Genomic DNA, 14,429 nt, shown 5'->3' with positions numbered 1-14,429 from the left:
GTCTTTGTAGAATAAGGACAAGGATGTGTTGTCTCTGAGTTTGACTGATGGTGTTTAAAGACAGGGGTACAACACTGGTTATACGTGAATAGCTGTTGTCATTCAATTCAAAGATGCACAGCCTATGACAAAATATAGATTGCTCTGAATGCTTGTAATTTTGGCCACCTGGGAATACAATAAAAGTAGTTTGCTGTGATGTTTATTTTTCACACTATTATTAGACTTCCATATCTTTAGTATACGGTGTTAATTAATTTGTATGTTGGTAGGTGCTTTGATCTGATAAATGGCTTCCTTTTAAACTTGTGGCTAGATCAAGAAGACATCCGATACGCCAACCTACGTTTATGATATTTATGATACATAAAATGTTTCACAAATTTTCTGAAGTTTGAAGGTATTTGCAAAATTTAGACAGAAGTTTCTTGTTCAAATTTTTAAAAATGTGAAAAAGCTTATGAGAGATCCATACTTTGGCAAATCAGTGTAGGTTTTGTTTTTGAGACATAAATGCATATTGAATGAGAGAAGGAGAGAAGAAATAAAAAGTTTAATTTGTTCAAGTGTCATTTTCTTAGATTCAGACACAAAAATACACCTCATCTGACCTAGCCACAGTCAATAGATATAGGAATAGAGACATAGGCTGAAAATCTTGTTTTGCAATTTATATCATTCCAATGTGGTTCACAAGATTCAGAAATGAGCGTGGTTCCTGTCTCTCTAAGCTTTCTACCCTGCCATAAATGATTTGACTTCTTTTGTTTACTTTGGTGCCTTTCTGTTTCCACAGACCCAGCTTTACATGCATCTGACAAACTACTCTGTGAACAAACACAATGAGAACTTTGAGCGATATGAGGCAGTAGACAGAGGCAGCAAGAGGTCCATCAGCTGGTTCATCGAGTTCCTCAGCATCAACAACTATGACGTGTCAAAGTTCTGGGAAGACATCTCAGTAAGTGTGTCATCCACACAGACAGTTACAAACACATCTGGTTCTATGTATCCAAACTGTCTTAGATGTTTACTTTCACTAAGGAAAAAGAAAATTTGTTAAGCAATCAAAAACACTCCATAAATGCAAACATCCTCATATTTAAACTCTTGCTGTACCTTGCTATATACACACAGATTGTAACAACACACAGGTGGGATAACTAAGGTTTGATTTGATTTGCTATGACACTGATTCAGAAGGGGTGTTTTATTCTCGCCAGAACTCAGAGGAAACATCATTCTTGTAGAGTGAGCTTTTCCTGTGTAGCTCAGCTCACACCTCAACTTTGCTTAGTTTCTTTCTTCATTGTCTGTTTGGCAAATTCTTGAGTTTTTCTCTTCTTAAGCTCCATCTGTCATGTGTTTATTGTTTGTTTTTCAATTTGTCTCTTACTTATTTCTTTTAAACCAACTCTTGAGGGTTCTGTTCATGTTTTTTAGTTTCTTTTTTACTTTGACTCTTTGTCCACAGTTGTGTGGGTTGTGTTGTCCCTCAGTGCTTGTTCTTGCCACTCTGCTTGTCATGCCATGCTTGTATTGGAAATGAAATCCTTTTGGCTGATGCTCTCTTCTCAGGGTATACTTTCTTTTTTCTTCAGCTCTTCTCCTTCTATTTATTGGCTTTTCACTTTCCTCGTGTTTACATTTTTGTGTTTGAGTTCTGGCTTAATGTTATGATTTTTATTCTTATCTCTTAACAATCTTGCCATTGTGTATTTTTGTACTTTCTCGTGATGCACACATTTCTTTCATTTCTATTCTCTTCCCTATCCTCTTAGCAATTTTTCATCTAGTAAAATCAGAGCAGGCTGATGAGACTCTTGGTTCCAGTGTTGAAATGAGAAATATGTGGTTTTCTTGTTGACATATTGTCTGTGGGTGTCAAACACATTATGCATAGTTTTTTATGTGAACTATTGACTTATCTTTAGATGTTGATGAGTTAATGTAGGGCAGGTAAGCAGAGGTGCAGCCATTTGTAGCTGACCTAAACTTGTGGACAGGGCCTGACTACTAAGGGACTGCTAATAGTTTTTTAGATTCTACACTCACTAAAAATACCAGTTTCAATCATTTCCAACTTTTGTTATCAATTAGGGCCATGTTGTTTAAGAAGTGTATTTATGTATATTCTCAGCAGGGACACATTAAAAAAACTTGTGTATTAGTTAATAAAAGAATGCTGTTATCTTGGAAATGATGAGAGAGATGCTCTGAGAAATTGACTGGTGAGTCGATCAGTTTTGAGGTCAGCAGGACCCGGAAACTGAGCAGCCCTTTTATAGATTAGTGATTGCACCATATTTTATCACTACCAGGTCATGTTAAGTAGTTAGATATGGATGGTGATGCTGAGTATAGAAGACTCAACCCTAGTCAGTGTCATTTAGATGTTTAAAATTGTAAACAGCAGAAGCTCAAGTATGTAAGAAAGAAATACAATTTTTTTTTGTAACAGCAAAGACCACAAGAAAGCAAGAGTTTCAGCAACGCTGCTTTTGTGTCTTCTTAAGCAGTCTGTAAAGAACAAATTGAACTGGCAGGTCAAAACTTTGGATAAAATATTTTGGAAATCAGACACTGAATTCAAAGACTTAATGTTTTTTTTTAACTTCTTGTTTTATGACTAAATAATTTGAATTTCCAATTCTGTTCTGCAAATTCATACTATAAACACTCTGCTCTTGGTGTATTTGTTCTTTTTTTTTTATAAGGTAGAAAAATTAGGCATACAAATTATGCCTGGTCTGCAGTTTAAACATATTTTAAGACCAATCAAAACTTTTTAAAATAAAATTTGTTCATGGTTTACACAAAATATAAGGCAAAACTGTTTAAATAAAAACCCATAACAGCAAGGTCACAGGGTTTATAATACAAGTCAGGAATTCATATTTTGACAGATAAAAACATAAAGACAATCTTGCAAAAAGCAAGACTGGAAAAACAAATTTGAATTGGCATGGAAAATTCATATAACTACTATGAACAGGTATACATTTACACACAGTAAATTAGTGGCAAACTGGTGCCACAGGATAAGGCAAGGGGTGATGTGGGCAAGGACAAAGAAAAGACAAACACACAGAGCTGGTGCTTCGGACCTGGGGTACAGACATGTTAGGGGGGAGCAGGTTATGGTGCTGAGTAGCCTGTGGGTAGACAGTAGATGGCTTGACATATAGGTGGAGGTGCATGAGAAACACACAGATTGAAAAAGGATCAGGAAGGTGCAGCCTTATCAGGCTAGGGCCAGACCACCTTACCCCCCTCTCTCCTGCACCCAGCAGTCAGACTGGACCGGGCAAAACTGCATGCCAGCAGCACTGCATGGCGCTTGCCTGGTAAAGAGAAGCTTTGTGCAAAGTGTTTATGTGTGTGTCAGACTGAGCATGTTTGCCACAGTGGTGTAGGCCAGTAGGTAGCAGCCAGCAAACATTCGGGCAAACACAGATGCACGCAGGTTGGACGCCACTAGAAACACAGATGGACCAGCACCAACAGTGGGGAATCTCTGTGTTTGAAGGGAATTCAAAAACAATCTGTGCCAGTAATACTGTCTGATTATCAGCTGGTAATAAACAAGCAGTGAAGAAGAAAAATCTGACAATAAATAGCATTTTCTGTAGTGATTGTCTCTTCAGTGGAAACTGCATGTTTGACTCCAGCTATTGTTTTTTCATTTAGACTTTACTTGTGAATTTGAATCTGTATTTTCTGATGTCAGATAAAAATAAGTGGTCCTTCATTAGTGATTTTTTGAATAATTACTAAATAACTTAAAAAAAATAATTAGATTTTTTTTGTTTGTTTTTTGTTTTGGTCAATTTGGTAACTGTGTTTTTTTTTTGTGTCCACTTTCTTCTAGGAGTTGGTGGTAAAAACACTGATAGTGGCTGAGCCCCATGTGCTGCACGCCTATCGCATGTGTCGCGCCGGGCAACCACCAGAGAGCGACAGTGTCTGCTTTGAGGTCCTGGGCTTTGACATCCTCCTGGACCGCAAACTCAAACCCTGGCTGTTGGAGGTACAAATCTGAATAGATATACATTTCTTTGTGAGGATAAACAATTTGTTTCTAATCTTCCTCTTTGACTTTCACTTCCAGATGCTCTAAAATGGGCATTTTTTTTAATTATTTATATGTTTTTGTTATTATTTCAAGTCTTTTAAAATGTCTTTTATGAATGAATTATTTTCCTATTTTCACAATTGAGTTGTTCTCCCTTTTTGCTATTGGAGTGACAGCAGCTCTCCAGCTGAAGTGTAATGGCATGAAAAGGAGTGAACAAACACTGATATTGCGTATACACCATTTCCCCACACCAAACACCCACAGAGTATCGAGTATCTATTTATGATCCTTTAAACAACCAGGAAATACTGATATAAACATTAAGCAAGGCACATAGGGTATGCATGATTACAAGGATTTATGCATTCAGACATACTCAAGCTCAATAACAAACAGATAACACATATCCAGAGTGTAGAAATATAGGTCAGGGTCTCATGTTCACTACAACGAACCAAGGTTCTCATTTTTTCAACTCCTGCCTCTTAAGTGTCACTCATTCCAGATATAGATTTAAGTCCACTCCGGGATTTCTGTCTCACCTTTCTGATGTCAGCCAGTCAGTTAAAGAGTGACCTAAATCCTTTAACCCAAAGTGGCTACACTCACACCCCCCTTCCCACAAATTGGACCGAAAGATAGGAAATGCCGCGTGAATCGTAGTTTTGTTTTTCCTCCTCATTCCAAACAAAAAAAGATTTTTCTTTTTGTCAAGCTGCAAGTTTGCAAGGAAGTGAAATATGTGAGCTGTTTTTTTCAACGATTGGTATTTCTTTTCGTTTTTTATTTTACAAAATGTTAAAATGAGTTTTATTAATTTGCTTTTGAAAGGAAAGGTTGCAATTTGAAATGAAAAGATGTACAAGTGAAACTTAGAAGATTGCACTGTCTTTGACTGCCACGACTTTGTGGGCACATGTGCGTGTTTGTGTGTGTGTGTGTGTGTGTGTGCGTGTGTGTGTGTGTGTGTGACACAGCAAACAGCCGTGAATGCAGTTGTTCCACTCCAGCAGTAATGATCCCCCCTGTGCTACCAGCAGCTCTCTATAACGCTCATCAATTAACATCCCATGTACACACACACACGCCCACGCACACAACGCTGTTTCTCTTTCACGCAACATTTGCAGCGACAATCATTTATTTCTAAAATTCAGCTGATTAGTGGGGACATTTTGAAAGCATAGAGACGCTGTCTGCAGTATTTGCTCTATGTACTGTCAAGCCTGAAAATAGCTTTATTACTACTTTTTAACTTGTTAGTGTGTGTATTCCTGCAGGAGTGCAAAATGCAGGAAGCCCCAAAGGCTCGATGCCACAACTAGTGTCCTATGGCAAGCCCCCAGGCCTAAATTACATTTTTCAGGACATTACTTTTGGCACCATTTTGGAGTAAACTAAATCTATTTCACTGAATTTCACCATTTTACACCATCACATATTTCTGGAAAAAAAAAACAAATTTTTTTAGAAATGTTTCAGAAAGTGAAGACCTCAGAGCTTTGTGTTGAGTTTGTGGACTTTCTTTATTGGTGTCACACTGAAACGCCTCGCCGGGGCCTTACCCAGATCGGTGTTCCGACAATGTTCTCCCTTACTCTTCAGGATGTCAAAGCCGGTTGTTGAACATGCAAACTTGCAGGCAGGAAATGAAAGTTCAACCTGTGTAGACTCAAAGACAGTCAGATACCTGAAAGCTAGATGGTATCATGTATAAGAATCTGTCAGATGATATTAGTTGTGCCCTTGAATTAGCGTTTTTGTCAGCCGCTTTCTGGGTGTGTCGTGGAGGATAAGGGGAGAGAAGTAACATTCCTTCATATTACCAATTATATTTTAATAAATAGCCAACTTTTTGTTATTTTATTTATTTTTTTAAATAAGACATATTCTAATTAGTGCCATTATAAATAGGTTTTAAATTGAAAGACAAGTTTGCTGTAGCCTTTTCTCCCTGCAAGCGAAAAAATAGCTCAAAATCACTTACTCCAAGTAAACTCCTAAGGAATACAGAGATAATAGAGAAAACAACCATAGAGCTGCATGCACCTGCTAAATAGCTTGTCACAGGGGTGAGAACATAGAAGACAAGAGCGATGCCTCTCAAACCAAGGGGAGGCATCAAACAGACGCATTGTGCTCAAAGCAAGTATCGAAAGGGGAGAAGAGAAGGGGCAAAAAAAGGAGACACAAGCTTTTGTGTGATCCTTATCTTAATTCAGCAGTCTCAACACGAGTTTTAGCTTCTATTGACATTCAAAACACCAGCGCTACACACGCAGACACACACAAACACACAGACTTGCCCAAATGGCGTAACTCGAGACATTCACTTTCATTAAAACAGGTCCAGACAGCATCTGTGTCTCGTATCGGGAAGGCGTTTCATTGAGCCGTGATGTTCGCTGCGCACACACGCACGCACCCACACACGCACACACACACACACACGCACACATTCACCAGTGTACACAATCTGCTTGAACTGTAGTTTCTTTTGTCAAAACCAGGGTTTTTGCTCCGAGGGTTTCATTGAGTATGTCCTTTGTCTTCAGGAAAAAACAAAGAAAATAAAAGAAAGAAAAAAAAAAGCAATAATCAATGCACAGTCTCTCATAAATTCTTAATATGTGTACCGATGCCTTAAAACTTGTGTGAGTGTCAAAGAGGAAAGCACATGACTGGAAATCTAGTACGAGCCTCAAGGATTGCATTTACACATGGACACAATAAAAATCAGAAGGATATTATCATGAAGTCTTGCACTCCTACAGCCTCTTATCCAGGGTCCAAGTGCTATAAGCGAGCATGACAAATGGTGTTAACTTTGGTGAGTAAAATGGAAAAATATTATCAATAGTTTAAAGGTGGGGGATGGGAGAGGATGAATTAAATAAAAACATAACATGTAACCACTGACCATGGGTCAGTAATATTATTTTTTTGGTTGATAATGTTAACAGCATTTACAAAAAAAGTGTAAACAAAAATTATACAACAGAATATAATTAATTTTACTTAAAACTGTTTGTAGCTTGGTAGTGGTGATTTCATAAATGTGACGAATTGAATTTCTTTAGTTTCCACATCTTCTGTTTTTTGCCCCCAGAAATATTTCAAAATAGCAAAATGTTTTTTTTTTTTTCACGAGCACCATAGAAATATTAATATGTGGTATGAAAAGACCGAAATTACTTATTTGCTAAATGCTTAAAAAATACTTTTGTATAACATATTTGTACTTTCTGAAATTTACATATTATATTTCAACATTATTTGGTAGAATTGCCTTTTGAAATGTCTCACTTGGGTGACACATTTATGTATCCTTCCAAGAGTTTCTCACATTTTTTGTTGGAATTTTGTCCCATTATGTCTAACAGAAATTGTGTAAGTGAGGCAATTTTTTTTAATTGGCAGAATTAAGGGTTTTCTGTCAAACAGGACTCAGAAAAACATTAGCATCCTTTTGTTTTCTATAGGTTAGATTACTGCAACAGAGATTTTATAGGTCTATGTGAAAGAAAAAATCCATCAGGCAGTTGCAGTTCATCCAAAATGCTGCTGCCAGAGTCCTAACCAACACCAGGAAGAAATGGATCACATCACCCCAGTTCTTAGAGTGCCACAGTGGTACCTTGTTTGCTAAAGGACAGATTTGTAAAAAATGCTCTTCATCAGTAAAGCACTGCATTAACTTGGATTGCTTGTGAAGTATGGTCCATGTAGACCAGCTTACTCAGTGTTCTTAGGACCAAAACTAAACAAGGAAAAATGGCAAATTTCCAGAAAACCTGAGATTTGCAGAAACTGTCGGCTCATTTAAATCAGGCTGAAATTTTCTTGTGTACGTTAGGTTTTGATGGAAGAATTATTATGATATTATGATTTTTGCCTGATCACTGATGTGTGATTTAAGTGTGAGATTGAAGATTAAATTAGCATTTAACCTTTGTTTCTCTTTATGCAGTGCTTAAAAATGCTTAAGGATTTTTGTTATTTTAATATATTTCATTTGATTTAATGTTAAGAATTTTGCATCAACTTTTGTTTGAATGGTCCTGCATAAATAAACTTCCTTGTCTTGCCTGGCAAAGCAATTTATCTTGAAATTGAGATCCGAAAGTAGTTGTAACAATGACCCTATGTTTAGAGTAACTGCTATGTGTCTTTTAATAGTTTATGTAAATGTGTTACTTTTAGCTATATAAGAAAAAGGTATACCTTCAGCCAGCTGACCAGCAATGTGCAGCAACAGCTAGTGGAGGGCCTCAGTTCAAATACAGCCAGAGAAGCTCTGCTTCCTTGTGCAATTTCTCAGCATGGTTTAAAGATCTTTAAAACCAAAGGAGTGATGTAAAGGAAAACGTTAGCATTTCTAATACCTTGGAATGCTTTGATACCAGTAACCAAAACATGATTTGTAACCATGCATGCAACATTAAGTCTCAACCATTGTTTATATCTGAACCTGAATGCAACAAGGGCCCAATTTATGTTCTCATGAGGTTCCGATGGGTAACAATGATTCCCACTGCTATGATCAGTGGTCTGAAGGCTACCCTCATTATAAGCTTATAAGCTCTGGCTCACTTCTTCTTGCTATTTTTTGTTGTTGTTCATTGTTTCCCCTCATCAACCATAAAACTCCAGCTGCTCAGCTCTAAACAAAAAGGAAGTGTTTGTAATGAGCCTAAAAAAATGAAAATTTGCTCAGTCCCAAGGCAGATTTTTTTTTTCTTTTTATTGGTGAGCTCCCAACATCTTAAAAGGCTGGTTGGTCTGCTTGTTAGAGGCGCAACGAGCGTGCAAAAGTGTGCAAGTGTGCAGCATCTGTGAATCTAATTTTAATTTGTGTTCTTGTCACACGTGTTAAGCCTCCATGATAAACATGCATCAAAAGTCTTGCAACTTAGGATGTGTCTGTATTTTTGTGTTAGTGTGTCAACAGCCTGTGTTTCTCTCCATGTGTGTCTCTGTGTGTGTGAGGGCAGGGGGGGAGGGGGTCTGGTCTTAGTCCATGTTGGAATAGCCTTCTGCAATGTGTGTATGTGTGTGTGCGTGTCGTTGGCCATCCTCCAGCCCACAACCCATTCTTTTTATCCACTCAAAGAGCCAATGAGGGGTTCGGCTTAAAACACACAGACAGAGCAATTCAGGAAGCAAAGGAGTGAGGAGAAAAGGAAGAAATCTATTTCATCCACTTTTATGGTTATTTAGGTGTTATTGTTTGGACTGAGCGACCATCAGACAGCAGCACAAGAGCAGCTTGATTATTGATGACAACTAAACTTGTATCTCTTCCTTCATCTCTTGTGTTCCTACCTCTGGTCCTTCCTCCCTTTTAGTGCGTCTGTTCAAAGTGATTGGCAGCTAATGAGGCGAGCATGGTTAGGGTCAACTGAGGCACAGATTTGTTTGTGTGTCTGAGTTTCTGCGTGTGTGGTTGAGAGAGAGAGAGAGACAGAAAGAGAGAGAGACCAGGCATCATGGCAACAGACTACAACAGACCTCTTAGCCTAAGGGCAGCAGTTCTTTGCCCCTTCCTGCAACTTTCTCCTCTCTGTGGTCTGTACCCAATCGTTTCAAGATGAGTTTTGGTTTTCCCTGTCCATCCCTTATAGCCAACATAATCCAGACTTCCTTTCCCTTTGAGTTAGAGTGTAAGAACGTATGTGTGCTTGTGTGTGTGTATGTGTTTTAGGATTTCTTATTCCCATTTTTTTCAACAAATACTACATTGTGAGAACCCACTGCTCCTTATGGGGCCCAGAGTTCTGGCCCCAAAGGGGTTACGGATTAGGTTTAGGACTTTGAATTGAGTTCAGGTTAGTCTTAGTGTTAGGCATGTAGGTTAGGGGCTGCCAGAGCTTTTCAGGGAACGAAAAGTAACTGCAAACATTTAACCAATTTCACCAAGCCTATGTCATAGATAAAGTTGATAGATTTTTAGTACCTAAAGCTATGGTGACTAAGAAGACAGAGTCTGGGCCAAACAAAATAAAACAAAGAAGGCAGTATGACCATGATGATTTAAAGTTGAGATTTCATTTTTATGGGTTGGATCTGAAGATGCTCCACTACCATAGTGTTGTTTGTAAAGCCCTGGGCCCTTTTTTGTTTTCTTTTTTACAGAAGCCAAACTTAACTGCGGTTGAAAGTTGTTTATATTTTTGGCACTGTAAATTCAACTGAAACATCGAATCATGTGGCGCTATAGTACATACTGTAGCTAAAGCAGGAAAACCCCACATCCATGAAACATGTATGAATGGAGTAACAGTTTTAGTTTTTGTTCTTGATTTTTTTTTTTTTGGGAAGGGGTGTAGCCCAACTATGGTTGGGCTATATGAATGAATAAAAATTGAATGGAAATCAATGCAAAAAAGATGGAAAGACATACTGTGTGTGTGCCTTTCCACACACACGCCTTGAAAGTAGGCGTTTAGAGGGAGGCAACTATAAACAGATGCTATGACAAAAACACATAGTAGTTTCTTCATTCTTTTCCTTCTCCAAACACAAACAGGGGCACTATATTCTGTTTCATCTTTAGAGGCTGAGATGAAAATTTTATGTCAGAGTATTTCACGCAGAAGTGAAATTTAAAACTTCTTAACTGTTTTCTGAGGGCTTTTAGAGAATGAATTTAAAGATTAGCCTGCCTTTTATTTATATCCACAGGAAACTTGAGAAGAATTTCCTAACCTCTGGAACAGCCGAGGCAGACATTATCAGGTATTCTGTGTGATTAGTGTGAAACTTACTTAATAGATCTGTACAAATAGTTTTCATCCTGACATGATTATGTGGGGTAATAATAAAAGTAGAGAATAAGTACAGTTTGATATTATAATATCAGCCCTCTTGCAATCTCCTCTCCACCTCTGAATAATCTTTGCATGTTTGGAGGATTTATTCCTGTATTATACGTGTGTGTTTCTTAACTCAAGTGGTGTACCCTTCCATTTACAAACCCTAGGTGGCAGTATTGGCCTGTTATCATTTGTTTGGCTTATATGAGCTTTATTAAAGAATAATTAGAATGATGTATGGGACTGCCTGTCTCTATCCACATCCATTCTCCCCCAACATGACTATTTCATGGAATAAGTATCAAATTAGGCAAGCACAGTCTTTGTATGTGGGGCAGTCGAAAACATACCCCAGCATTTATCCATTTATCATCACACACACAGCAGTTGGTGACGCTACATGTGATTGAGAGGGAAGGTATAAATGGCATATTTACTGAGTGCCACAAGAAACTGTGTTGTGTGAGAGTTATATATGCGGGGGATTTGTGGGATATACAAGGATGTTTTTACCAGCATTTTAAATTAAACAGTAAATTTCTTCTTTCTTTTTTATTTAAGAATGCATACGAGAAAAAAGTCATATTTGTGTGTGCAAGTTTCATCGTGTTTGTTTTGCACCTTTAGTGCCAGTGCTTGATTTCGTCTTTGTATGTCATTTAAAAAGTGCCTCTCTCCCCATCCCCAGCCTCTGAGCTGAGCGCTGCCCCCCTTGCTTTTCAGCACCAGCAGCAGCCCGCCACGCTCAGCTAGAGTTTCCCTGTGTCCGAGCGAACCGCAAGAAACGCCACAAAAAGAACAGAACAGTGATTGATAAGACGTCTGAAACAAGAGAGCGACTAAACAGGGCGTCTAGCTGTCTGTCTTTCTGTCGCTCTGCCACACACGCTTGGTTTCTCTCTTTCTCCCTCTGTCTCTTTCTCTCTCTCTGTCGTTCACCCTCTCTCTGCCACCGTTTCTTATTCCACCATTGTGTGGCAACAAACACTCCATTCTGACAACGGCTGAACTGTGCTGATACTCTTGACTGTGCGGGGCAGAATGGGAGGCTTGTCAAAGCAGTGGTTGTTTGCCCTCTGCTAGGAATAATAAGGTGTTTTTTTTTTTCTGTAGCGATTAATCACCAGCAGACCTTGTGCTTGTTTTAGCGACTATTCTAGGCAAAATGAATGTCAATGTGGGGAAGCAATTTGTTGGGGGAAATAAGGCAGCTGATTGTTGGTCTTGTGTTGCTCTACTAGAAAAGTTTTTTCATGTCGACTCTAATTACTTTTCTTTTTATTAGTTTTCTTTATAACAGAAAAAATTATACAGGTCTATGAAAAATAATTAGAATCTTTACAGATTTTGTTTTTGCAAATTTTAATATCAGACAAAGATCTGAGTAAATACATGATTTCATTTATTGAGGGGAGAAAATGAAAAAGGTACCTAAACCAATCTTTTTCTATATAAAATGTATACATAAATTGTTATGCCTGTTGGGCACAATCTCTTACCCCCTATAGGGGACTCTGATGGCACTGAGCAGCTCCTTTAGTGGCAGGAGAGATTCAGAAGGTCTTCCTTCCTTCCAACTGCTGTCAGACTCTACAGAAAAGCTCTTGCATCTGACCACTCGCACACTTACACTAGCAAACACACACATGTCCAATAGACTTTGTAGTTTTCTGTTGGTGTGTAATATTTTATGTCAGACTTGAAATTTCAGCTCATGTTTTTGATGGTGGGGTTTAACCCTTTCTGTTTATTTTTTATTTTATTTATTTATTTTTACTTTTTTGAAATCATTTGCTAAAGTCACTTTTTTTGCCTGCCCATTTTTTCTGAGGCGCCGAGGCTGCCTAGTAATCATGCACACGCTGAGATAGATGGTTGATCTGGTTGGCCACATCTGCTCAATTACACACCACCTAACATATACTTTAATCAGATAAGTTTAATGTTCATACTGCACCTTGAAAATGAAAAACGTAAAAAATGTGATATTCTCAAAATACTCAGTTCCCATATAACTGTGCACACAGTGTAGAATAAGTGAAAGCGGTAATGAATGACAGTTGCATTTCTAGTTTTGTTGGATATTGGATTTTGCTGTTTGAAAATAATTTACATATTAACTATCCTGAGGCACATCACAGTTCTCAGACGCACCAAGGGGTCAGAGATCATTAGACAAAACCCTGCGTCCAAACCAGAGGAGTTATCACTTTGGAAATTAGTCGACCACATCAAATTGAGTAAGTAATTTAAATTTGTTGTTTGCTCTTGGTCTGTTTTCTGCTACTCTTTACTTTCTGTAATGATCTGTAAACAGAGTTGCGGCTTGTCGACAATTTAACCCAAACAGATAGTTGAAATAAAAATAATGAGGCTCCCCTTTGATAAGCTATATTTCACAGTTGCCTTCATAAACAATTTGGTTTGTGTTCAGTGCAAATGTTTATTTCATATTGTAAGGTGTCTGGGTAAATGTCTACTTCTCATCCTCAAACTTTGTATTTTTTTTAATCAGGAATGAAGCACTCAATTAATAAGTAGTTAATTGGTATATCACTACTGCGATTAAAGCTATTTCTGAACCTATATAGATGGCATTCAGTCTCAGTGATAATTTGCATCATGCGTCTTTGCATGTAAACATTTACAACTCAGTGTTATCACAGAATCCTTAGGAGATTGAAACCACATATAGAGATACAGTAGGTAGCAGGAGACGTATTTCAGTGAAGTAGGTAAGGTTTGTCTCCGCAGGGTCTTTAGTGTAATTTCGGCTGAGGATGTTGCTTTTAATGTTATTGTTAGAGAGTGAGTACTTTGCACAATGTGCTTATGTAAAGACTTTAATCTATCGTTAGGTCAAGGGTTGGGTGTCATTTTTTACTCATATTCATCATTATATCATTCTCCAACAGCTTTGGATGGATGTTTTATTAAACATAAAATGATGATAAAACAATTTAAAAAGAAGTATGGTTTTTGAAGAAAAGAATTTATTACTACTGTTATTGTTTTGATGTTTTACTTTTAGACAATGACAAAAATGATTTTATTCCCTTCTCAGTAATCAATAAAAAATAATTTTTTGGCATTTCAGTAATCAAACCCTTCTTATTTCTGACCAACTTTCTCAGTCTCTCCTGCTATTTTTGGTGATAAACCCTAAATCTTTGAAATTGGAAACCCTCCTTTCCATCATCCTACTCTTCAACACTCTCCACAGATTCTCTTCAATTCAGAACTCTGGCTGTTTTACTTCAAAACCTAAACATTACTTCCAGTCTCAAGAAACATCTTTCCATCCACCTGTCCCTCCCTCCATCCATTGGTGGTTGAGGATGGGTTGGTGGCTATCTTGAGGCAAGACATGCCCCTCTGCAGTTGCCATCACCCAGACTTGACAAACAACCGTACAATCAATGACTCTTACTGGCATTTTTAAAGATACTAAGTAACTTAACTTGCAAGTACGGTAGTTACAGTGTGAAAGGAAGCCAGAGGACCCCAGATGCATGAGATTAGGATTCAAACCCTTG

The 14,429-nt window shown here is 37.9% G+C and overlaps 1 protein-coding gene across 5 annotated transcripts in view; it reads left to right on the top strand.

The window, feature by feature from the left end:
* ttll7 (tubulin tyrosine ligase like 7) overlaps positions 1-14,429 on the top strand; it is an 88,036-nt gene that overhangs the window by 22,805 nt on the left and 50,802 nt on the right. For all 5 annotated transcript variants that reach the window (XM_023339716.1, XM_023339717.1, XM_023339715.1 and 2 more), the window contains 2 exons: positions 797-961; positions 3,872-4,030. In XM_023339716.1, the coding sequence (XP_023195484.1) occupies positions 797-961; positions 3,872-4,030 (324 nt within the window). The remainder of the gene's footprint in view (positions 1-796; positions 962-3,871; positions 4,031-14,429) is intronic.

This window comes from Xiphophorus maculatus, chromosome 9, assembly GCF_002775205.1.
Source record: "Xiphophorus maculatus strain JP 163 A chromosome 9, X_maculatus-5.0-male, whole genome shotgun sequence".
In the NCBI taxonomy this organism is placed as follows: domain Eukaryota; kingdom Metazoa; phylum Chordata; class Actinopteri; order Cyprinodontiformes; family Poeciliidae; genus Xiphophorus; species Xiphophorus maculatus.
The sequence above is the reverse complement of the archived record's forward strand: the minus strand, read 5'-3'. Positions and strand labels throughout refer to the sequence as shown.